Consider the following 27,516-nt stretch of genomic DNA (forward strand, 5'->3'; position numbering starts at 1 on the left):
AAATCTGAACTTCTATTTTCGTGTGGCTATATTGACTGATTTTATTATGGTATATGTTCATGAATAAACGAGTTAATAATCAATCTAAGAATCTAAACAAATTTGAGGATGCACCAAGTGATTTTTAATTTAATTCCTCCAGGTGTAAACCAACAAACAAAACCCAGCCCACTCCATCACTGATGATGCTGCACCTAGATGAAGCCAACAATGATCTCCTCGTCATCTTTCAAAAAGCCTTTGTTTATTCTCTTCCACTCAAGTGTACACATCCTAATCCCGCCACTGGCTGGTGTAGTAGAGTCATATCATTATATTGGCATTGTCGGAGGTGGGCAAAGGCAGCAATGACACTGGTGGATGGTGGTCATTAAGGTTTGCGGGAATGGGGCGAAAGCCAAATGGGAAAAATATTTATTAATCTTGAAAGATATTTATTCGGTGGTTTGGAGGAAGAAGAAGACGAACAATGCTTTTGCCTTTATTTGATATATTTTTTAAAAAGTTAACATATTTTATAAATTATATTAAAAGCATGAACAATGCTTTATGTCTTGATTTACTCCATTTGTACTACAATCAAACAAAATAAGGCTACATTTGGAATCAATGTAAAGTGTCATCGGTGTGAAAATACATTGATAACATTTTTCACCGAACCGTGAAAGTGACTGTTGCTTTTTGAAAAATGCGATGGGTGGAAGAGTGTAAAATTTTACATCGATAAAATCAATATAGTTTTTAAATCGATTATCGATGTAAAGCTTTATGCTTTATGAGGTTTTACATCGATTATTGACGTAAAACTCCACTCCATCGAAACACACACAAAACTGAACCGGAGTGGAGTTCTACATCAATCATAATTACATGCTCCTTACAAATGCCTACAAAATTGAACTGATGTAATTTTTACATCGCTTCCAAATGCAGCCTAAGCTAGAATTTGAAAAAAAAATAGGTCAGAATTTACACTAAAATCGTTTACATTGTCATAGTTTTGCATAAGTGCAAATTTATTTGCATTGCAACCAAACACAACCTTAAAAACAACTAGACAAGACCCCAATAGCTTATCACGCGGCCAACATCTTTTAGCCATCTAAACTGTCCCAAGATCTTCCTAAAAAGTACTTGCCAAACAACACACACACACATACACACACACACATATATATATATATATATATATATATATATATAGGATTGTCCATGTCATCATGTCTCTCCTTTGAGATAAGGTATTTATCTATTTTCTTATTTTTTGTATTTTTTTCTTATTTTCTTTTATTTAAAAATATAAAACATTAGTCATTGCTTATGTTGATTAGATTAAAGCTACACATTATTAGAGAGAGACATTTGAGTTTTCCAAGGCCTATTATTTTAATGAATGTTATTGTTACATTTAAGAGAGAGAGTGAGAGATAGAGAGAATAGTAATAATATAAATAAAGTTTATTAAAACTGAACCAAACAACGAACCGGTTAGAGGTCCGTTTCCCAAGTCGAACGGTTTGACCGTTTGAACAGAACAGACTGCCCATTCTAACAAAAAATAAAAATGGCCAAAACCATTGGACAGTTCAAATGGTTTGACTGCCCAGGTTAGCAGTTTGCTGACCAAATCAACGGTTTTTGGCGATATAATGGTTATGTTCAATTCCACTTAAAAATCCAACTTAATAAACGCTAATAAAAATAAGAAATTTAATTATAAAAATATTAATTGTTAGTTTTAATGATGTTATTAGATAACTTATGAGTTGAGACCTTAATAAACGCTAATAAAAATACTAATTGATAGTTTTAAAATACCAACAATTAATTAAAAATCTGAAAATTTCTAAAAAACCTAAACATAATTGAAATACTAAGAATAATTAAAAAATATTGAAAATTAACAATATTTTATATTAATAAGAGTATTTACTAAAATAATTAATAGTATTTTATTATTAAAAAAATACAAAAGCTAAAAATTATTGAAAAATATATGTATTTTTTATTGACTATGGTATTTATTTATTTAGTTATTTAATTTATTTTATTGAAAGCAAATGCAAATTAATTTTGTAGTGACTAATATGGAAAAATAATGAAAATACTAAAAAAATTGAAAAATACTCATATGCAAAAATTACTACATAATAATGAAAAAAAACACCAAAAATTAATTAAAAGCTCAAAAATTATGAAAAACCCAAAGCTTAATTAAATTACTATAAATAATTAAAAAAATTAAATTAATTGTATTTCATTGCAAAAAATACTGAATAATAATGAAAAAAATAATGTATTTTAATTATTAATAGTAATATAATTAACAATAATTATTTTAAATGGTAATTAACAGTAACTATAATTTAAGCTATAAATAGTAGAAAATTACATTTAATTACCAAAAAGTTATATTTAATTACCAAAAAAGTACACTTAATTAATTTTATCAAAGAAATTAGCAATATTCTTGAAAATATGATAATTTCCATAAATTACTATGTTTTAAATATAGTAATTTAATAATTACAATATTTTAATAGCTAAAAATATTTTAATAAATAATAATAAAAAATAATAAATCATTTATAACTTAACCTAACTCGATTAAATCTATAAATTTGCAGGCTCAAGTAATTATTTTCTTTTGAGTTAGGTCTAGCTGTGATATGCACCATGCCCACACATTATCAGGGATAATCTAATTCGAAGTCTAATTGGGTATCAAACTTTTGGAGTTCAATGAAAGATTCAGCGGATAGGACTCAAGCTAAACAACCCCTAATAAATTCAACTTAGAACTTATATGCATATATGGTAAATATTATTGTATAATATTTAAATAACAAATTTTATATTAATATATATATATATATATATATATATATATATATAAATGTTATATATATATATATATTTATACTAGACTATAATTAAATAAAAATTTTAATTTGTAAAAAAGCATAGTTTTATAATTAACACATGCCTCTTTATCAATAGAAAATGTGCAAGCTCGAGCCTGAGCCTAGCCCAACCATCGGGCCTAGATCTTGAGCTCGAGCCCAACCCTTATATAAAGCCCAAGCCTGAAGCTCGATTTGTACAGAAAATGTCTTATTTTCAGTATACTTTTATAAACTAATATTATATTAATTTAGTAATAATTTATATAAATTAATAAACTAATTTATATTTCATATTAGTAAATTGATATTTATTAATAATTTAAGAAGCATATATATATATATATATATTTATTTATATAACATAAGTACTTTATATATATATATATAATAGTATCGGGCCAGGCTTATTTGGGAAAGCCCGGGCTCGAGTCCACATGCCTAAATTTTTGTCAAAGCCTGAAAAATAACGGGTTAGGCCGGGCTGGGCTGTCGGGCTACCTGGCCTATGAATATGTCTAATTGTATATATAAACAATTGTATACATCAAAAATCATATTAAATAAAAATTTAAACATCATTTTTTAATTTTTTTTTGAAAATGGACCTCTCATAGCTTGGCTTGGTCTACGGCCTGGCCTAGCCCAAGGCTTGGCCCAATACAACCTGATTTACACCTCTACTTGAACCCGCCCAATACTAGGGACGAGATGGGGAAATTTGAGGACTCTCCTTCCTTTATGAGGAGTGGGGTGTCTTGTCCCTGAACTCGCCCAACATTGAGAAGTGGTTGCCTTGCCTTAAACCCGCCTAACACTAGGGATGGGGTAAAGTGTCTTGACTATGGGGCAAGGACAGGGATGGAGTGCCCTACCCTGAACCCACCCGGTTGTCAATTCTATATAATTGTTAATTATTAGTGAAATTAATAAAAATATTAATTTTTGCTATTATTTTTATTTATTTTAAGTTAATTAAAATTTTATTTAAAAATAATAGCAATTATTAAAATTACTATAAATAATTAATAAAATTAAATTTATTACAAAATATTTGTTCATATTAAATTAACAATAATTATTTTATGTAAATCAACATTAAATAAAAGTACAATTGTTAAAATTTTAGATATTAACAATAACTTTAAATATTTTTAGTTAATTAATAACAAATTTTGATTATTAATTTAATATAATTAATATTATCATTTTATTATCATACCGTCCATAAGATCATTTTATTTTATTATTAGAAAATAATGGGACCCATTTCAGATTTATCTACCCGTCCAATGAGTCAGATCGGGTCCCAGTCTTATCTTCATTCCTTTTATCCTCCAGTCATCCACTTTTACTTCCCCGCTAAAAAACGCAGTGACCCAATCTCGCACCCCGTTGGTTCGTTTCTAAATGCACGGATCGCAACATGAGAAGCCCAAGGCCGTCGATTAAAATAAAGATCTAACGGTATTAACCCTTCAAACCCAAAACTAAGTGCGGGCAACAAGACCATATAAAACTGGCCACACAAGCCCCACCCAACACATCCTCATTCTCTTCGGACAAGTGTGGACGGTCGTATTTCCGGTGTGGGGGAGTCGTTACTCCGGCGTGATCTCGTGTTTCTTTTTTCTTCCGTTGAGAAGGTTGAGCGATGGAGTCCACCGGAAAAGTGAAGAAAGGTGCTGGAGGACGGAAAGGAGGTGGGCCAAAGAAGAAGCCAGTCTCTCGGTCTGTGAAGGCTGGTTTGCAGTTCCCTGTTGGAAGGATCGGTCGGTACTTGAAAAAGGGCCGATATTCACAGCGTGTCGGAACTGGTGCCCCTGTTTATTTGGCCGCTGTCCTTGAGTATCTTGCAGCTGAGGTAGTATCCTTCTCTTTGTCTCAATTTTTATATCTGTGCCTCATTTCTTAGATTCCCTTATTTCAACTTTTTCTTTAATCCTTTTTTTTTTTTCGTTGAACATTTATTTTTATTCTACCATCTGGTAATTTGGCTGGATTTCAAAATGTCCGAGCTTTTATTTTCTTGTTTTTTTCTTTAATTTTCTATAAACAAAAAACGTAGTAGAAATTTTTGAAGGGAAATGCTATTTTTGTTCATAGTTTCTTCTAACTTTAGAATTTCTCGTTGAAATGCTGAATTCACAAGAAGTCTTTAAGTTCAACCAGGATCGAACTCGCATTTGACTTCGTTGCATCACGCCTTTTTTTTTCTTCCCTCGGAAGTTTTATTGCGGTTTCTGATGTTATTGGATTTGGCTTCAGGTGCTGGAGTTGGCCGGCAACGCGGCAAGAGACAACAAGAAGAACAGAATCATCCCAAGGCACGTTCTTCTGGCTGTGAGGAACGATGAAGAGCTGGGAAAGCTTCTTGCCGGTGTGACAATTGCACATGGAGGAGTTCTCCCCAACATCAATCCTGTGCTCTTGCCTAAGAAGTCCGAGAAGGCAGCTAAAGAGCCTAAATCTCCTACAAAGGCCGTCAAATCTCCCAAGAAGGCTTGAATGGCTTTGGCGAAAGCCAGAAAGACTCCTTTTTTCTTGTTTCCCCCCCTTTCCCTTCTCTTACTCTCTTGTCTGTATGTAATTTTGTTTATTTCACGTTTAGGATACTCGTCTCCTCTTGGGATTTCAAACATTGTACTCAATTCCATCGTACCCTATCTTTCTGTGATGATGATGTATTTGGATCAATGAATGAAAGTTGTTGGTAGCTTAATCCCAATTTATTTGCTTTGTGGTTATGATTTATCCAATTAGTTAACCCTTGAATCGGAAGATGGATTTCTCACCCCGGTTGATATGGAAACTGTGGGCTCTTGGGGGATCTGAACATTTTGTAACCAAGATTAAAGAACTCCCATTTGTTGTATTTCCTGTAATTAGTCAACCCTTGCCCACCGCATGGCAATGCAGTCGGAAATGCACCAGTGCAAGTCAAATATGGCGAACCCAAAACTGCTGATCTTTCAGGAAGACGTACCCTGTTGATTGAATTGGGTAGTGGTGAATGCGTTTGATGCAGTCATTCCTTACTCATACCTTAGGCCTAGTTTTCTTTGTTAACCACTTCCGAGTTCCTCTCTATCCTGGACGTTGATGATGTGGATGGAGGGAGCTAAGATGTTTTTCTGTTTCCAGATGTTTTCAGTGATGCTTTCTGTTCCTTCTAGGGCGGATAGAGGATTCCTTTCCCATTTGCCATTTGTAGTGAGCCAAGCAACGTTAGAAAATGTCTCCAAACATTTTTGTGGCTTTGTAAATAAAATTTTCTTTCATAAAGTAAAATGATTGTAGGGGCTTTTGTTAATTTAAAGAATTTTATGCTCACACATGAGTCTTGGTCACGTTTCAACCCAATTGAAGTGGTATGGTGTTAAAAACCTTTATGCAATTGTTATTGTACAAATCCAGAATTTTAGGCTCAGTTTTGGATTGAGTACAAATACACAAATACGTAGAGTGCAAAGCTTGTATGTTGCATTACTCCATCGAAACTGAGCCAAGGGGAAAATTCTCGATAAATACCCTGTATTTTAGGCCTATTGTCAATTTAGTATCCGGATTTTAAAATACCAACAATTTAGTACCCAATTTTCAATTTGTTAAAATCAATACCTGGCGTTAACTCACCTCAAATGCAAAAAAGGCATAATTACCCACCTGCAGGTTCGAAATGATGAAAATGACCCAGCTATAATCGTTTGTCTGCAAGTGGGAATCATTGTTCACCCATTCTATTACCTGAAGTTTCGAAGAAACCAGTTCCACACGTCAGTAAAGTCAAGCGGAATGTGACGCTGGAAAAGTTGAAATCGACGAATGACAAACCAGACAACGTCGTTCGAAGATCTGCTCCGTGTATTGAGGAAGAAATTGCCGGAAGAAATCACATCTGATAACAGTACCCCTTTTTCTAACTCAACCGTTGCCGGAGAAGAAGACCCCTTGTTGCCGGTGCCGGAAGAGACGACCAGGTTTTGTTTTTTGTTTTTTTTTTTTGCTTTTTTCTGTTATTCTCTATGCTTTTTAAATGTATTTATATTACATTGACTTCTGGTTGATTTTAATGCAAGATTTTTAGGGATTTTCTGATCAGCCTATATGAAGCTACTGCTACTGAACCTTTTGGTCCCACCATCTCTGATGCCTCCGGCAAAATTTGGTTTTTCTTAGAGGGTTCAAGGTCTAGCTGTGCAACTACTGGGTTTGGCCAAGCTGTTTCTGTTAACTTGTTGGCTGTAGCTTCTGTATAGAGCTCCAGATGAATCTGAGTAAACAAACTGATCGAATTACAGAGACACAGGTGAGACCGTTACGAAGTGATGGAGAGCCTTAATTCACACTTTCTTTCCATATATACTTCATAACCATTTGTCAAAAAATCAAAATTTCCCAATCCCCATTCATTTCTTGCTGGGCAACGTACCAATGGCCAGAACTGATCAGACGAAAAGCAGAGACATTTATTGCTGGACATCCATTTCTTCCTAGACAATGTTCCAATCCCCATCCATTTCTTGCTGCGCATCCATTTATTTTCCTACATATATACTTCATAAACAGCCACCTTGCCCCTCCAAACAAATCAAATGAAAAGAAGAGGAAGAAAATTAGGGAAAGGGACTTTTTCAACCTGAAAAATTAGGTTCTTTTTCTCTGTATAACCACACCACCCGAAAGCGCTTTCTGGAAAATCTCATAGTCCAAATCATATTCATCCACCTTCTTCCCACCAACCCCAAGACGAATTGCCGCTGCAACCTGATCCTTACCGGCAGAAAAATCGAGTTTTCCGGCCACTTTGTCAAGATCATCACTAAGAACCGGAGCACTAGCTAGAGAATCCCAAAAGTCGGCAAGCTCCTCGCCCTCATCAATTCTCAGAATTGGACCTTGCGCTCTCTCATAACGGACGACCTGACAGGCAACCACTCAGCCACTCTAGTACGATAGCTAATTTGTGAAACTGATCAGACGTTAGGAGTTTAAAGCTTACCACCTTCTTTGACGTTCATTCAACCTGCGCGTGAACAGTCTCCTCTCCTCTCCTCTATGTTCCTTCAAGTTGGAGTTGATCGAAGTTTACCACCTACGCGAGCAAGAGCAGGAGGTCAAAAAATTACCGTGGAGGTCGGAATCAAAGGCTACGCTTACCACCTATGAACACTGAATTCGGAACGAAGGGCTGCACTTACCACTTCTCTTGATCCTTCTTCAACCTAGATTGAAGAGAAAGGGGAAAAGGGAAAAAATAAGAGAAAAGGGTAAAATGGTTTGAAAATTATGATGGAGGTTAGTTTTGACATTATGAAAACATTTAAATTGCACCTCACCTTAGCACTAAGCCTAAAATACAGGATACTTATTGAGAATTTTTCTTGTACAAAATACAGGATATATTTTTGATATATTAGGAAGCATTGTGAGGTTGGTGTGAGGAGTGTTCTTCCAACGAATATTCATAAAGTGATCAATCAGAAATGTCAGTTTCCACTTTTGGTCCATATTGATGGGAAGCGAAATATGTATGGGGCATCCCTTCTTTTTTTTATTTTTTATTTCATTTGGCTATCAATCACCAAGAATTATGGAAAGAAGTAGATGTTGAAGATAAAATGCCTCTGCCACAGGAACAATAAAATATCTACTTCAAAGCAGGCACCATTAAGAGGTAACCCTCTTGTTGTCTTCAGGTCTTTTTCTAGCCTTTTAAGTTGCCACCTCCACGAATGAATATTATGGTATCAAGACACATGAACATGGAACAGTTATTCAAAGCAAGTACCGACTTTTTCTCCCCTATGCCAATCGCCATCTTAAACTTGACCAGTGAAAAAGAAACCAAGATTTTGCCAATATATGGTTATTTGTCCGAAATCCTTAGCTCCCAAATTAAGCCTTAACTGCACGAGATGATTTTATTTGATGTAATGAAAATGGACAAATGTGATGGAAAGTGATTAAGCAAATTTCATGGAGCCCAAGTTAAATGGTTTTGGGCTTCGGTGGGCTTTTTAGCTAGATGCCTAGAATTCAGATAAAGATTTATTATGGTGGTGTTTGGGACTAATGCCAATTTCTCATAAATTGATGTTACATCAGTAATCAACAATTAAAAAAAAGGAGAATGACGGTTCAGCCCAGGGTCAAAATTTTTAATCCCAAAATATAGTTGAGGTAGGTGTCAATTTGGAATTGATGCCAATTTATGGGAAGGCATTGGTGTGCCTATGGAGTGGGGGTATTTGACATTTTGAATGTTTATAGGTGTGCAGTGAAATTCAGAAAATCTGCAATGAACTTGTCTGTACTTTTTCGTTAAAAAAATTACTGATCATTTTGGTGTCTGATTGGCCAATTTCTAAGAAATCAACAAATTCAATGATAATCAGTAAATGGACAAGTAGGTCAGAAAACAATTTTTAAAATTGAACCGAAAAGAGAAACCAGCAAATTCAATGATTCCTATAAACACAAAAACCATTGCTGATAATCATTACCAAACAAACAATTTCTCTGATTTATGAGAAATCAATGAGCTAAAAAATCAGTTTCTCAAACATCTACATAGCTTGTTATCTGGCTAGTTTCCATATTGGAGGACTGTTATTGCACATTTTTTAACATTAATCTACATCTTCATGTGTACCCTATTTTTTATATACATAAATAATTCTCGTTATGCTTTCTACAATGAGGAATAAAATTTATAACTATTCCATTAAAGCGGATGAGGGTGGGTGTGGGTTTTGGCGCAACTGAGACCTAGGTGACTTGGGTTTAGATCTTTGAAATAGCCTCTCTGTATGCACAGGGAGAAGACTACATATATCTATCCCTCCACAGACCCTGCATTGGTAGGAACCTCATGCACAGGGCTGCCCTTTTTATTCCATTAAAGCCAATTCTTCAATGATTGTGCTTGAAACACTTGCACTGAACAAGGTAACCACTCTTTGGCCTTGTTTTATGATTCTTCTCTCTGATAAATTGCTAAATAATCCTGTCACCGATAAGTTGTTGTTAACCAATCTATCTAATGAGAACTAACAAAAAACATTTTCATGCTCATGAGCCAGAAATGAATACACTTTCAGGTCTGTTCCTCATCACATGATGACATTTAAATACAATAGTTTTTGCAAATTTGATTATTACCTAGAAAGATCTTTTTGGTTATACCAACCAAATGAATGGCATGGAGCATTGAAAGGTAAAATCCATTCAACTCTGAGAAATAAATTGCAATGGTACAATAAGAAATTGAGACTATTAGTGCTTTGTCTATTTGGAAGGAATTAATACAAGCCGGAATACCAAGGATATGGTGGTCAATCACAAAAGGGGTAGCATAAGCATTCATTTGCATGGTATTTGGATGTTATTTGAATTTAAATATTTAATATTAATTTGAAATATAATTTAAACCCACAATGACCTCAAAAAATGGAGTCATTTTCAGTTTGAAGGAAGAAAGAATATGAATCTGTTCCTTTCATCCTAAAAGGACCTAATCTTTATCTTGTCTTAGCAAGTGCCAACTGGTATCATCTTCCCTTTGGATAGTAAACTTGTGCTTAAATGAAATGGAAAACCATAAGTGATTTTATCTTTACCAGTTCTATTGCTGGTTTTTTTTTCAAACAGTCCAAGGGGATTATTTGGGGCATTATGGAAATTGCTGCTAAGGATAAACTAACTAGAACTAAAATCTCACAACATTTTGTGAGGTTAAAATAAAGGACATCAGATGTTATTCATCAAATATCCCATTGCAGAATGTCTACAAAATGTATGGTGTGACTTTTGGTTTCATATTGTAACCAATTTAGTTTTGACTCGGGGCATGGTTCTTGATGGAGGGTGATTTGGCCAGAACTCATCATAAAGGGATACATGGACGTGACTCAACATAAGTAACAATTCAGCACGACCAGCCTGCCAAGATCCAGCGTGGTAGCTCGCTACAAGATGACACTTCGATTACCCTGAGCTAAGGTTCTTCCAAGTAGGAAATGCCTTGAGCTAAGATCCTCCCAAGACGGGAATCTCCCGAGCTCAAGGCACTTCGGGTTGAGCTCGGCAGCCTCCTAAGAATAAACTCGCCCGACCAAACTCAAGTAGGCCCCCTTGGGTAGAAGCACCTCGGCACAGGGTAGTTCGATACAAGGTAGCTCGGGGCAGAGCAACTCGACATATCACAGGAAGATCTCCTGCCTGACAACCGTACCTGCCAAATTTGGAGACTGTGCCCACGTCTCCATCCAGGTGGCATCGTGCCTCCCAACCCTGAGAGGTGTCCCTTATCTGGCAGGGTCGTACTCTGCAACGGTTACCTGTGCCCACCAGCTCAGCCTTGGCAAGTAACAACTACGACAGAGATTCAGAGGTAGTTATACCTGATTTGTTAGGACATTAGTATATAAGAGCTCCGACCCCCAAGAACAAAGGTAACTTGCATGATTTGCACTCTAGCCCTTTCATTTTTGCTCTGCAACTCTTTCTTCCTGCTATTAACTTAAGCATTGGAGTATTCTCACCGGGAGAGCTCCCCGGGGATCCTTCTTCTTCCTCACAGGTATCTCGTCCGTCGCCAGTTAGGAACGCATCCGCTGCCAGATAAGAGTGACTAGATCGCGCCCTATCAATTGGCGCCATTTGTGGGAATCGAACCTACGACCACGGTTAGAGTTTGACTTTTGTATATACTTGTAGACATTTTTATTTGAACAGTAATATTTTCCCTTAATATAATTATGCGTATGTGTTTGTTATCTTGCACTATTGTCTTTATATGATTTTTTTATTAACTTATCAGTAATATGGGACTAATAATCAATCAGAAGGTCACATAGGAAAAATCATTAATTTATGTAATTTGGTCCAATACATGTGATTGGGATTATTGCTAAAGGATCTGAAGGGAATAGTTCCCTGAAGGCTGTGAACCCAATTCAAATGAGGAAATGAATGGAATTTATTTTGTATTTGTATGTTTCACACATATTATTATTTAGTACCTTATTAATGGTACATGATTGATTGAACCTAATTAATCAGTACTATAAATTATTTTCAGAGATCTCGTTGAGAGCATTATTTAGATAGGAAGTGCACATAACCATCACATAAGACCTTGGATTCGCCTCTCCTTTTTGCCCATCTTGCTCTAATTTCTATGGGTGATTTCCTCCTCTTCAGTCTCTCCCTTATTATGGATTATCAGACCAAGGTAATGAAAGTGGTCACCTTAAAATTTTAATTATACAACAATTACTCTTTTGCCACAGTTTATTTGGAAACACAATCCTAATCAAGGGCTTTTGAAAATTTATATATAGTTATGGAATGCGTACTCTAGCCCTAAGAATTGGCAATAGTGAACAAGCAACAAAGGGAGATAGAGGGAATAAGTAATGGATGATTAATGGGAGAATCATCCAAGATCATTGACATCTCAGTACGCATTGCCTAAATTGATATTAAAGCAATGGGAAATATTTTTCTGCACCAAACCTAACCTGTTAAAGCTTACAACTAACTTGAAAATGCATAGGATTTAGGTGCTTATTGGTTGTGTTAGAGGTGGAGTGGGCTGAACACACCCTTTTAGGCTGTTTGCAGTTGGGTGTTAAATGGGTGGGTTGAAGCAATGAAGTCCAACCCAAACCCACCCAAATGTAACAAATTCATAATAAAAAAAAACTATTATTTTTATTGAGAGGCAGAAAGAGGGGGAAAAAGACCTTTGCTCAATTTAGATCTGAGAAAGCTATAACCAGCTTCTCTATCTAAATAATTTAGCTTTATATGAAGGTCATCCACTCCGTGCAAGCAAATTAAAAGACAGAAATTCAGAAAAAACAAATGAAGCAAAGGTAGAATTAAACTCAAAGTTGTTATATATAGAGATAGGAAATAAGAATTGGGCAATACACTTGCTCTTTGGGAGGTTATTGTTCATCAAGGTCGTAAAACCCCTAGAAAGAAATATGCACTCTTATAAAGATTCATGCCAAACAATAAATACTGCCCCTTGAATCTCCTTCATTGGTTGCCATTAATCACTGATCAAGACCGGATATCTATTTTCAGGTTTAGTGCAAGCATTTCCATTGTTCTACATTGATAACCACCAGAAAATTTTCCTCTTTCTCAACATAAAACCGGTATTAAGATAAACCCTCTTCCATCATTAGAACCAGTTGAACAAGCTGGATTTTCTTCACTAATATCACCCCTGCAGTCACCCCAACATTCACCATCATCCATCGCCCAACAAAGCTGGGTATATCCTCTATTTACCACATTTAACCAGTTGATTACATAACTGGTTTTATTTCAAACATCTGACCCGCTATCCACTTTGTTTTGATCATCAGTATTCATTTCCTAACAGTGATAGATTTCCACTATTTTCTATCCTGAATAACTCACTCATTATACCTAGGAAGATGACTAGATGTCATCCATCCAAACCCTCCACCAATGATCAGATATATTGGAAAATTAAATTGGGGAGTAAACTGGTTTTGACTTAACTCGTTACAAATATCTAAAATAAGCGTATCTCTTTGTTTAGATATTACAACCATAGCACCTATGGAAAATTAGTTTCACTTTAGATATTGAAATGGACTGTTGCTACTTCTTGTCATCAATTAATTAGACAATAGCGAAGTATTCCTTTAAGAGTCCAATCTAAAACAATCCCACACAACTTTTATTAGCAGTTTTTTCAACCTAATTGTTTTTATTAATACCAGGTAATAAACTGTTTGTCAAAGGGAAAAAGGATTTCAATTTACTGACTTCTGCTCATTAATCTTGGTGGAATCTTCTTTCTTTGATTTTCTCTAGTTGGTTGCATTAGTAAAATATATTTTACTCAAGATTGATTGGTGGGTATGGATATCGGTCGAAATGTGTTTTGCATAGGTAACATGAGAAAAAATGTCAATGGCATATTCTTGAGTTATTTCTCTCAGAAAATCTGCAAACAAGCTTCGTGGTCTTTTTAATGGGAATCAATCTTTGCTCAGATTTCTAGATCAGCTAATGCCTTGGCTGATGAACAGTAGCTGACTTATTTTGGTAGGCATGAGGCTCAAGGGGTCAGCAAGAAGGATGAAGGTAATCAAGGTATGATTTTGAGGTTTGCTAGGCAGCTAATAGCTGTGCATTGTTTTTCAAGTGCTGAGAATTGAGGGTTTTCATAATTAACTTTTATGAAGTGGCAAATCTTAACTTTTATGGTTGCTAAGTAATCCGGGTTCATTAGACATAGGGAAAACATTATTTTAAGCTTCTCAGGGGCAGCATGGGTTGGAAACACACTAAAGTAGAGCTTCTTCCTGCTCTACAAGAACTAAAGTTTTCATCATCAACTGGTTGGGCAAAGATTCAAGTAGGAGACTGTATTGAGGTCATGAACTGGTTGAAAATTGGGAGAGAAGTGCCAACTGTACCATGGGACTTGCGTTTTTTGGTAATAAGACATGAGACCATTGGGAACCAACTTGAATTGCTGGTTCAGGTGGGTTCTGAGGTCAGCAAAGAGCGAAAATAACTCCTGTTACTATACCAAAAAGAGCGAAAAAATAACTTCCCTAATTCTTTATCCGTATTGTACAATCACGGTGATAATTATACAAGACAGCAGAAATGTACAGAAAAATCCAATTAAAAAAGAAAAATGTACAATAGGCTTGGTTAATTTCCATGAGAAATCTTAACCAAGCATGTTCCGCAAACAATAGATTGCTACAACAGATTATAGAAAATATAAATTATAAAAAAGAGGCTGGACATAGCCTATAGTAATAGTTTCTCGTGCATCATTGATGATGTTTCAACTTTCAAGGAGGAAAGGATTTAAAGTTCAAACATAAAAAAAAAATAAAAAATTAGAAAATAAAGAATTAGGGTTTTACAGTGACACAACAACATACTGCTTATAAGGAACTGCGAGCTGAATGTCCTCGAGAAAGACAACGACAACCGAGAGGTTGCGAATCATCTTCTTCACAAGGAAGGTTGCCATCAGCAGTACCAATAAGAAATCAAAGGCAAACCTTCACCGCTGAATTCTCCTCTTTCAACTGTTTTTTGTAAAGATTGATGGTTTCGTCAAACAAAAATTTACACCACCCGGCTATCCACTGTTTATAGTGGTGATTCTCCCGCCACCGACTGCAAATCCTCATATTACAAATTTACAATGGGATGTCGAGGGGCAGAGTATGAGTGAAGAAAGAGATGAATTCAAATACAACGTGTCAACGGCCTTTCCCGTTGTGGAATGTTAATCAGAATTCACGTTAAAAACTGAGTAACTGACCCGCAGGCGAGTCATCATTTTCCATCCGGATCTAGAGAGAAAGAGCTGGGTCAGAGATAGGTGCTTAGTGTTTTTTTTTTTTTTGGTTAATTACTTTGCAAGTTTACAACCCAATGCAGAATGCTGAATGACAGCCCTCCATATTGTACTAATAGCCCCTTGCCCGTGAATTTGACATCAATTCATTGCTTTGCATTGAGAATATCTCTCATAAAAATAAAGCAGAGAAGTATAGAAATATTTCCGACGGGTGAAAGATAGCTTATTTAAACAAAAAAAATAAAATGTCGAATTTGTCCTGTTGAAAATTTTCAAGATGAGTAAATCGATCACGTAACCGTAGCTTATCGGTCCTCTGGATCAGAACTTAGGTAACGAATTCTGGGAACCACCAACATTGCTTGAAAATCAAGGTTCTCCTTCTCCCCTATCAATCGTCCTTCCGAGAACCACCAACACCATCCCCAACGCAGAAAAACTCGTAAGAACTCCAATGGTGGGATTTACCTTCCTGACTTCACAAAACCACTGATGTTATCAAGGATGTTCAGTTTGGTGGCCTACACCAATGGAAGTGGATACTTCGAGATCGAATTAGAAGCCGGAAATGACTCATTTATTCGTCCTTCGAACGTTTGAATGCTTGCCAAAGACGAAGAGGACAGGCGCAGACGATCGATGTCAGGAAACTTGATCGTCGGTCGTCAACTCGTCCCCAAGTGAGCTTTTGCGACAGAAGAGCAAGATAATTACAAGCTCTTGTCGGCCGTTAAAGAACGTCTAAATAAGTATTGTACTTGGTGCAGATATTGATTATATCTCTGTTTTCTCTCCAATCTCATTTTCTTCTTTAGCCATCAACTATCAACCGCTGATGTGATTATTAATGCCAGAGATAATCGGTCTTCATTTGTCTACATTTTTGTTTCATTAATTTATTGAAAATTTGAATTATTCCTTCTCTCCTCTTTGTACGCAAAACTTTTTTTTTTTTTTCTGAATTCTTAGAGATAGGGAGAAATCTAAAACTTCCTGTACTTAATTCTGAAAAACAGGGTGGGATTGGACATTGGAGGTCCCTAAAGTCAAAGTGGGTTTCGAGAATCAGCACATTTTGGCGACATGAAAACCAGAACGAGGGCGTTGCCTACTCTGCTGAATTACTCCCGTGGCGTATAGTCGAGGTACGTATCGTGGTGCACTTGCATTCCTTTCTTCTTTTATCCAAAGGCTAAAATACAAAAATCTCGCTGGAAGTTTTTGACAATCATAAAAACCTCTTCTATAATTTCATTTTAGCAAAATTTCTCTTTTTATTTTCAAAAAAAAAAAATCGACAAAAACCTCCCTTCGGTTAATGAACAATTTTTTTTCAAAATACCTATTTTACCCTTATATAAATTATTGTATACTTATTTTTACTAAAATACCCTTTGCCCTCTGTATTGAGCATGAAACTCTGTTCCTCCGGTTGCCTGAAAATGACAAGGCCGATCAACTTCCTGTAGTGGTGGTTTTCTGTTTTTTTCAGGCAAAAGAAGGCCGACTGGAGGAACGCCGAAAAGGAAATCAAATATCAGCAAATTCTACATTCAATTCCCTTTTACACGAACAATCCATCCGGATTCTCGTTACGATCTGAGCACAACCCATCCGAGGTTGAACTGTGCTCCAAAGGTGAGGTCATACAGTGCTCCAAAGCAAAGGCCAGAGCTGGGTCCCAGGAAGAAGCTATCGCCGCACACGCTCTTAGCAGGAGTAACGGGTACATTGGACCCACCAGAATTTACAAACCGAGGGGTGCTCTGTGCGGTGGAGAACCTACATTCGTCGCCGGTGAAGCTCCAGTCGAAGTCCTGGAAATTACGGCAATCCGGTATAGAGAGACGAGCAGGAATCTGGCATGGAAGGGGAGAGGAGACCGTTTGATAAGTTGGGTCTTTGCCGCACTCCGACATTGAGGTGTTGGTTCTACGGGATCTCGACTTGGGTCTAACTGTATCGATTTCGACAATCTTTGGGATGATCAGATGACCATTCCTCCCTTGTTCAGATGCCCAATTAGTTTAGACTTGTTCACAGATCCAGTCACCCTATGCACAGGCTAGACCTATGATCGACCCAGCATTGAGAAATGGCTGGCAGCTGGGAATCTCACTTGTCCTTCCCTGGTCCCCAATCACACGCTTCGGCATCTGATAGACCAGTGGCTCTGCATGGACTACGGCTTTGACCCTGATTATTTAAAAACCATCTATCCAGACCTGTCCTTGGCCGCTCTTGACGCAGCGTGGAAGTAATGAAAAACCGGGCTGGCTATGCAAGGACCGCGCGATTGCTAGCTTCTAGCGAAGAACACCGAATTCTCTAGGAGAGAGAAAAGGTGGCTGGGAGAATAGCAGTATTTATAATACATTTAGAAATTGTAAAAGAACTAGGAAATAACAACTAGGATAGATCCAAATATCTAATCTGATAGGATCAAATTCTTCTTGGTTCGTCCGATCTTCCTTGATGCATGAATCTTGGATTATCTTGCTAATCTTGATGCTTCTTGGAGTCTTGTTGGAATTCTGATCTTGATTTCTTGATAATCTTGGATTCTTGATAAGTCTTGGAGTCTTGGATTAAGTCTTGATGGATCTTGAATTATCCTTTCTTGACTTATCTTGGATTCTTGACCTTATCCTAGGAGCTGCTGCCCCTAGGGGTGAGATGGGCCTTGGGATGAGCTTCCATCAATCTCCTCCACTTGGAGAGAACTCAACCCCGAGTCGTGACTAAGATAGACAAGTGTTATCTCTGGCAGGTACCGGTGAATGTCAACAACGTTGAAGGTTTTGGATATACCCATATGATCTGGTAGGTCCACTATATAGGCATTATCATTAATCTTCTTCACGATTTTGTATGGACCATACTTCCGAGGCTTCAACTTGTTGTAGGTACCTACGGGAATTCTTTCCTTCCTTAAGAAGACCATAATCTCATCACTGACATCAAACACTTGAGACCGTCAGTGCTTGTCTGCGGCCATCTTGTACTTGGCGTTGGATTGCTCAAGCTTCTGCTTCACGGCCTCTTGGACAGATTGGATTTGTTCTGCCATCTGTTCTGCTGAGATACTGGCGTTGGGTACTCTGGGTAGCTTCACTAAATCCAGTGCATGGTTAGGGACCTTCATGTACACGATGGAGAATGGGGATCTGCTTGTAGAACTGTGCACTGCATTGTTGTAGGCGAACTCAGCCTGGGCTATGGCGAAGTCCCACTGTTTTGGCCTCTCCCGACATATGTTGCGAATTAAATTCCCTAAGGTCCGGTTTACCACTTCCGTCTGTCCATCTATTTGTGGATGGGCTGTACTGCTGAAATTAAGTGATGAATCAAACAACCTCCACAGGGTCATCCAAAAGTGACTGAGGAACCGTGTGTCACGATCTGATGTGATGGTCTTGGGTACCCCATGCAAGCGGACAATCTCCCTGAAAAACAATCTGGCTGTCGCGGATGCATCTGCTGTTTTCTTGCATGGGAGGAAGTGAGCCATTTTTGAGAATCTATCAACCACCACGAAGACGGAGTCCATGTTCCTCTGGGTCTTTGGCAAGCCTAGCACAAAATCCATGGACAAGTCTTCCCATATAGCAGTAGGAACGGGTAGGGGCATGTAGAGACTTGTGTTCTGCGTTTGTCCCTTAACTGTCTGACAAACATAGCACCTGCTTACAATGGTAGACACGTCCCTTCTTAATTTCGTCCAGTAATATCACCCCTTAACTGCTTCTACTGTTTTATCCCTTCCTAAGTGTCTTGCTAATCCACCCCCATGCAAATCCCTGATGATCTTTTCGCGGAGGGAGGTGCAAGGGATACACAACTGTTCCCCTTTCATAAGGAACCCATCATAAATAAAGAACTCATCTGGTGGCTGCTTATTCACGCATTTCTCCCATACCTATTGGAAGTCTTCATCCTGGGCATATAAGTCTTTCAGGCACACAAAACCAACAATCTCAACACTGAGGGTCTTGATGAGAGCTAGACGCCTGCTAAGTGCATCAGCCACTTTATTTTGCTGTCCTGCCTTATACACAATTTTATATGGGAACTTGTCTAGGAAGGCAGACCATCTAGCATGCAAATCACTTCTTAATTGCTTTTGCCCACTAAGATATTTTAGGGCCTAGTGGTCAGTGTAGAGAACAAATTCTTTTGCAATTAAATAGTGTTCCCATGTCTTCAGGGCTCTAATCACAACATAAAACTCCTTGTCTTAGGTGGACCACTTTCTTCTAGTTTCACATAATTTCTCATTGAAAAAAGCGATGGGCCTCTTTTCTTGGGACAACACAACCCTTATGCCAACTCCACTGGCATCACATTCAACTTCAAATAATTTATTAAAATTTGGCAAGGCAAGAACAGGAGCAGAACATAATTTTTCTTTTATGAGAAAAAAACTTTGCTCTTGTTCTTCTCCCCATTGAAATTTACCATTTTTCAAATATTCAGTAATGGGAGCTATGATACTACTAAAATTCTTAATAAAGCGCCTATAGAAGGTTGCCAACCCATGAAAACGCCTGACATCTGTGACAGTGGATGGGGTCGGCCACTCCCTAATGGCTTTCACTTTTTCTTCATCTACTTTCACACCATCATTGCTTATAATAAATCCCAGGAATAATAAATTATCATTCATGAAGATGCATTTCTTCAAATTAGCATATAATTTATTTTTCCTCAATGTTTTCAGGACCTCCCTAATATGTCTCACATGCTCAGTGATAGATTTGCTGTATATCAAAATATCATCAAAATAGACTATCACAAATTTACCAATGGAGAGGCGCAATACCTGGTTCATCAGCCTCATGAATGTGCTGGGTGCGTTAATTAGTCCAAAGGGCATGACTAACCACTCGAACAAGCCATCTCTAGTCTTGAAGGTTGTCTTCCATTCATCTCCGGGACAGATCCTGATCTAATGATAACCACTCCTGAGATCAATCTTTGAGAAAACTATAGCTCCATTAAGCTGGTCCAACATGTTGTCCAGCCTGGGAATAGGAAATTTGTACCCAATGGTGATCTTGTTAATGGCCCTGCTGTCGACACACATTCTCCAACTGTCATCCTTTTTAGGTGTTAATAAGGCAGGTACTGCGCAATGACTCATGCTGATTTGAATGTGTCCATTTTTCAATAATTCTTCTACCTTTTCCCGTAAGATTTCATTCTCCTTAGGACTCATCCTGTAATATAGGAGGTTAGGTAGATTGGCACCTGGAACAAAGTTAATATGGTGTTGTATGTCTCTCATGGGAGGGAGTTCATTTGGTAATTCCTCTGGAACTACATCATTGAATTCATCCAGTAGTCCCCGCACTTCTGCTAGAATTTTATTTTCATCATTAACATCTTCTTCTTTTACCACTAGCAAATGTATTTCATGAGTATCCTTACATTCTTTAACAAATTCAGCATGATGATGGGTGATGGTAAGGAAATTCTTCTCATGTGTTTTTTGAGCATTTGTAATATTTTTTTTCAGCTATGGGTAACAAAGTATAACGTGTACCTTCTTTTTCAAGTTGGTAGGTATTCTTCCTACCCATGTGCCTTGAATCTGTATCAAACTGCCAAGGCCTCCCTAACAAAATATGGCAAGTATCCATATCAACAATATCACAATATACTTCATCATGGTACTTACCAATCGAAAAATGTACCTTGCAACGCTTTTCCACTCGTACGCCGCCTCCTTCCTTGATCCACCCAATTGTGTATGGGTTGGGATGTTTTTCAGGGATCAGCTGTAATTGTTGGATGACATCCCTGCAAATAATATTTTCCTGGCTACCACTATAAATAATTAAATTAAATATTTTTCCTTTGACAGTACATCTGGTACGAAATAATCTGTGCCTTTGAGAAGTATCCTTATTTTTCTGGGACAACATTAATTTTCCAACCACACAAGTATACTCCTCATGTTCATATGGACCCTCTTCATCCTCCCCATCAGGCCCACAGTATACCTCCTCCTCAATATCTTCTTCTTCCTCCCTTTCTACCATATTAACTGCCTTCCTCCTGGGACAGTCACTGGATCTATGTCCAACCTCATTACATTTAAAACACTTAATAGGAGCAGGCCTTGCATAAGGGTTAATGGGTTTAGGAGGGTTGGAAGGGTTACCTCGAGTATGTCCTCCTGTAGTAGCCTTACCGCCGTTACTTGTGCTTGCCAGGTGAGAGGGTTGCACTGCCGGGACTGATTTGTTCTTGTCGACAGTTGCCGGTCTATTGTCGCTCCCGCTGTACCGACGGTAATTATCACTGCGTGCCTTGTCTTGGAACATTAATTCTGCTTACAAGGCTAGGTTCCTTGCTTCCTGCACACTAAGAACCATTTGTACACCAATTTTGTCCCTGATGGACGGTCTTAACCCGCTCAAATAATGGGCTGCCTACTGGTTATCACTTTTAGACAACTGGTTTCTTTCTGCTAATCTTAAAAATTCTGATGTGTACTCATTAACACTACATGAACCCTGTGCACACCGCTGATAAGATTCAAACATATATTGTTCATAGTCAGGAGGTAAAAATCTACGTTTGATTAACTGCTTCATGCGCCTCCAGGTTCGAACAGGACCCCTTCCTTCTCTGATCCGGGTCTCTCTCATCCGTTCCCACCAAACGGATGCGCCTCCTTTTAATCGGAAAGCTACCAGTTTTACCCTTCTTTCCTCTGGTATTTCCATGTAATCAAAGAATCTGTCGACTTCTATGATCCAATCCGGAAGTCCTTCTATGCCAAGATCTCCACTAAAGGTAGGAATATCTACTTTAAGTTTGAATTCATCATTGTTCTTACGGGGATTGAAATTACCTTGATTGTGCCAATTTCTGCCGTTTCTATCATTGCCGGGAAGAATTGGAGCACCACCAAATTCGAAATCATCATCACTGTCGTCATCAAGAACTGGACGTCGGGATGCAGTAGCGACGGGTGGTCTGTTGTGGTTGTCTCCTTCGATCTGCTGTGGATTTTCCCAGTTCTGTGGGACAACCTCCTGTAACAAGGTTTGCAGTTGCTCAGTCACCTCTGCCAACTGCTGTTCGATGTTACGTGTGGTCGTGCGCTGTTCTTCAATTGCTCTCCAAACAGCTGGGAACCCCTGATCTCCGTCACGGGGTGGGTTGCGACTGCTACCGTCTGGGTTGGACATGACTAGGCGAATTCCCTGCTCTGATACCACCTGACGCAGCGTGGAAGCAATGAAAAACCGGGCTGGCTATGCAAGCACCGGGCGATCGCTAACTTCTAGCGAAGAACACCGAATTCTCTAGGAGAGAGAAAAGGTGGCGAAAATTGGAAGAAGAGAACTTAAAGAAACTCTGAAATTATGAAGTATGAATTGATGATTAATTCTAAGAGAATAACAGTATTTATAATACATTTAGAAATTGTAAAAGAACTAGGAAATAACAATTAGGATAGATCCAAATATCTAATATGATAGGATCGAATTCTTCTTGGTTCGTCCGATCTCCCTTGATGCATGAATTTTGGATTATCTTGCTAATCTTGATGCTTCTTGGAGTCTTGTTGGAATTCTGATCTTGATTTCTTGATAATCTTGGAAGAGTCTTGATAATCTTGGATTCTTGATAAGTCTTGGAGTCTTGGATTTAGTCTTGATGGATCTTGAATTATCCTTTCTTGACTTATCTTGGATTCTTGACCTTATCCTAGGAGCTGCCGCCCCTAGGGGTGAGATGGGCCTCCATCAGCCCTGAAGCACAAGCTTGAATCTCACGAAGTAACCTTGACAACAAAGATAGAAACACTCGGGAAACTCGGAATTCTATCCAAGGGTTTGGCTTGGAGGTATGGCTTGATCCAGTTAGGCTTCTTCCCATTACTATTGCGACTGTTATTCGTTAACGTCGACAAGAAAAACTCGACCGAGATTATTCAGAGCTCGCAGAACAATCTCTCACTTGTGTCAGATAGTAGAGGCAGTTGCATCGTCCTCAGAAACCAGAGAACTTTGCCTGAAGCTTGGGAAAACCTGAAATTTCTTGCAAGGATTGATAACTCTCCTGCATCATAACTCAGAAGCCTCTGATGCAACAGTTAAAGCCATATCTGCTCTGTGTTCTCTAGACCTGAATCAAGAAAATATTGTTAAGGCAGGCGGGCTTATAGCCTATATTTCTACTGCCAACATACGCCAAGCATCGACAACATTGGCCACGCTTGAGCTTCTATTAGGACTAGAGAGCGGCAAAAGGCTGCAATTAAGAACACAAGTGCAGTTCATGCTCTTGTTAAGATGGCTTTCAGAGTATCTGATCATGAAGGCAGTGAGAGTGCGGTCAGCTCTCTGCTGATCATGTGCTACGACTTGTTGAGGGTGCGAGAAGAAGCAATAAGCGTTGGAGTCTTGGAACAACTGCTACTATTACTTCAGAGCCAGTGTAATTCCAGGGCCAAGAACAAAGGCCAGGATGTTGCTTAAGTTGCTTAGATCGATGTGGGCTGAGGACCCAAGTAAAGTACAGTGTGGTGCCTAAGCTAATCTGTGTTTTCACTGTGGAAATTACAGTATGGTACCAGAGGCTTCCACCCTGAGAGCTGCCCTCCTCTGTCTTCAACAGCGGGGAGTGGATCTTTCGCCATTAGCGACAGTAATGAGTATGATGTTTAAGGGGTTGAGAATGATTCAAATGTTGAAGTATTGGAATGCAAGCCTCACGTTGTGAATCTGTTCAATATGGGGATGGGTCAGCCAAGGACAGACTTATGGTTCCCCTGCCGTCTATGCCTCGTGAGAAAGAAGATAAACAGTGTTAGATTATGGAATTGCTGAGACAGGGTTATTTTAATAAAAATAGATGCACATTAATTATAAAAAGGTAAAATAGATATTTTGAAAAGAAAAAAGATCAATTCTTTAATGTTTTCCGTTTTATCCTTGACAGAGGAAGATTTTTGTTGATTTTAATAAAAAGAAGTTTTTTGCTAAAGTAAAACTATAAGAAAGGTTTTTATGATTATCAGAAACTTTAGAAAAGGTTTTTGTATTTTACCCTTATTCAAACTTTATTTCTGTTAATTCTCATTCAGACTTTGTTTACTGTTAATTCTCATTAACGAGAGAGAGACTTGCTCTTTGCAGAAAGTTCTTACCAGTTTGGGGATATCTCGTCCCAAAAGAAACCATCATAGCTCGGCGGGGGATTAAGCTTTGATCCTACATCTTCCGAAATCAGAGTTTTCGAAAACTAAAACCTGAGGCTCTGACTCTAATGCAGCAGCTTTAACGATGTTGCGGCTGGATATTGTTGGCTCTATCAAGCAATGGTACCAGCAGGGGACCACAAGAGCCCGCTGGTGTCCGTATGGATGCTTTTGTCAAGTGTCTAATATCTGGTGTTTGGTGTCGTATTTGTTGTTTAGCTAATTGATTAGGTGTACCTTTAATGTTTGAAAATTGACTAACACTATTTTATTGTTTTTGATAATTTACTAATTCTATGACTAACATTATTTTATTGTTTTTGAGAATTGACAAATTCTATCTTTACCCGGAGTATTTATATATTTATTAAAAATTCTTAAAACACCCTTTCCACCATCTTTGGGTCTCCTCTCACTCTCATCCCGAAGCTTTTTTCATTATTCCTGAAAAATTTCGGAAGCCCAAAAATAATGCTCGTTCCATTGATCCTTATAGTATTTATATCCATACGGTGGAGGAGTTCCTTGCTCTCCAAGATTTTCTAAAACAAAGTTCTTAATTCAGAAAGGAAAGAGACTTTCTATACAGATCAGTACAGGTACAGATTCAGATAAAGACTTTCAAGCTAGGACTCTTGTGAGTCTTTCTTATCTTTGTCCAATATTCCCCCTCAAGGTGGTGCATGAGGATTGCGAATGCCCAACTTAGGAAGGAAGGAATCAAACTGTTGTTGTCCGAGGGCTTTAGTGAAAATGCCGATAAGTTGTTCACCGGCACGGACATAGGCAGGTGCAATAGTGCCGGCTTAGAGCTCATTGCGAATGAAATGACAATCAACTTCAATATGTTTGGTCCTCTCATGGAAAACAGGGTTCGCGACAATGTGCAAAGTAGCCTGATTGTCACAAAACAGGCGTATAGGTTGTGAATGAGAGAGACCCAAAGATGATAGCAGACCTTTTAGCCACTTCAACTCACAATTGGTAGTAGCCATTGACCGGTATTCAACCTTGGCAGAGAAACATGAGACTGTATGTTGTTTCTTGGTTTTCCAGGAGATGGGGGAATGTCCGAACATGATAAAATACCCAGTAAGAGAGCGACGAGTGAGAGGGCAACTCGCCCAGTCGGAATCATAGTAGGCATATAATTGCATATCACTATCAGAGCGCAAAAATATTCCTTGACCAGGACGTCATTTCAGATAACGAACCACACGTAAGGCCGCATCCAAATGATCAACTCGAGGACTTTGCATAAATTGAGCTAGGACATGGACGCAATAACTGAGCTCCGGCCGTGTAATGGTTAAATAAATCAAACAACGCACAAGACGTTGATACCGTTCCGGGTCATCCAGGAGCTTGCCACCGGCAAGGGCAAGTTTATGATTCTGAGTAATAGGAAAGTGAGCAGGTTTGGACCTTAACAAGCTAGTTTCGACAATAATGTCAAGGGCATATTTTCTTTGGCAAAGGAATATCCCCAATGATCCGTGAGTTACTTCGATGCCCAAAAAGTATTTAAGAGCACCCAAGTCCTTCATGTGAAAGCACCAGTTCATATATTGCTTAAATTTATGAATGAATGCCGGGTCATTCCCACCAATGATTAAGTCATCAACATAAACCAGGACATGCAAGACAAGCCCATTCTTGCGATCTGTAAATAAGGAATAATCGGACCAGGACTGTTCAAACCCAAAAGTTTTCAAGGCAACACCTAACTTAGAGAACCAGTTCTGGGGGGCTTGCCGCAGACCATACAAGGATTTCCGGAGTTTGCATACCTTTCCAATCCCGGAGGCCAAAAAACCTAGAGGAGGTTTCATATAGACCTCCTCATGGAGATCACCGTATAGAAAAGCATTGTGGACATCCATCTGATGCAATTCCCAATGTTGGGTCGCAACAACTGCTAGGAAGGTTCGAACTGTGACCATTTTAGCCACAGGGGCAAAGGTCTCGTTGTAATCAAGACCTTCAACTTGAGTGTTGCCCAGAACTACCAATCGTGCTTTAAATCTTTCAATGGATCCATCATAGTTGTACTTGATTTTGTAGACCCATTTACACCCGATTGCCTTTTTTCCAGGTGGGAGGTCTTCCAAGGTCCATGTCCCATTGTCTTCCAAAGCCTGTATCTCTTGGCGCATAGCCTCACGCCACCGAGCATCAGTCATTGCTTCAGAGAAACGAGTAGGTTCTTGCCCTGTAGTAACAGCTGCCAAGAAATATCCGTGTTTCACAGAAAAATTATCATATGTCACATAATTAGTTATGGGATAAGGAGTACCTGAGGACTGGGATGATGCGAGAGAAACAACGGAGGGGTCTAAACGACGAGCAGAGTGTGTGACAAAGTCCTACAAATAGCTGGGGGGCCACTTTTCTCGATGTCCGTGGCCTAATAACTCTGTGGTGGGCTGAGGAGCAGCTAGAGTTTCATTATCTTTGTAATCTGTATGGCTCCTTGTCTCATCAAGGGAACTTGCCTCCTCATCATTACCCGTGTTCGGATGTCCTTCTTCGTTGATCGTGTCGCTCCCCCTGACTTCTATATGAGGTGACTCAGATACCATGTCAGGAGGAGTGGCCCAAGGCAACCCAACATTTTCTTTGACTACGGGAGGACTGGTTACAGATGGTTGATGTTCTGGAGTGGCAAAGGGAAACTCGGCCTCACTAAACACCACGTCTTGCGAGACGAAATAATCACCAGACTCAAGGTCGTACAATTTCCATCCATTTTTCCCAAAAGGGTACCCAACAAAGACACATTTCCTACTCCTAGTGGCAAACTTGTCACGGTCCCTAGTATGCGAGAAACATAAGCAATGAAAAACTCTGAGATGTTTATAAGGACTTTGTCCAAATAGCATCTCGTGAGGTGTTTTACCACCAAGAAGGGTCGAAGGTGTCCGGTTAATCAAGTATCCTACGGTCAAAACACACTCACCCCAGAAATCGATCGGAAGATGTGCTTGAAACCTGAGTGCTCTGGCTAC

General features: G+C 38.5%; 1 protein-coding gene, 1 long non-coding RNA gene and 1 pseudogene across 2 annotated transcripts; 2 read left to right on the top strand and 1 right to left on the bottom strand.

Annotated features, from left to right (window-relative positions):
- Positions 1-4,435: 4,435 nt before the first annotated feature.
- Positions 4,436-5,631, top strand: LOC104594602 (histone H2A). Its single transcript, XM_010254970.3, has 2 exons — positions 4,436-4,767; positions 5,172-5,631. Exons 1-2 carry the CDS (start codon positions 4,558-4,560, stop codon positions 5,409-5,411), a joined length of 450 nt encoding a protein of 149 aa, XP_010253272.1. The 5' UTR covers positions 4,436-4,557; the 3' UTR covers positions 5,412-5,631.
- On the bottom strand, positions 5,455-8,819 carry LOC148801880 (uncharacterized). Its single transcript, XR_016083190.1, has 2 exons — positions 8,105-8,819; positions 5,455-7,998 (listed from the first exon to the last, which is right to left on the bottom strand). It is a non-coding gene; the product is annotated as an uncharacterized LOC148801880 (long non-coding RNA).
- Positions 8,820-14,229: 5,410 nt separating this feature from the next.
- On the top strand, positions 14,230-23,841 carry LOC148801881 (uncharacterized; annotated as a pseudogene).
- Positions 23,842-27,516: the final 3,675 nt, after the last annotated feature.

Source organism: Nelumbo nucifera, chromosome 2 (assembly GCF_055504915.1).
Source record: "Nelumbo nucifera cultivar China Antique chromosome 2, China Antique-T2T, whole genome shotgun sequence".
Classification (NCBI taxonomy): domain Eukaryota; kingdom Viridiplantae; phylum Streptophyta; class Magnoliopsida; order Proteales; family Nelumbonaceae; genus Nelumbo; species Nelumbo nucifera.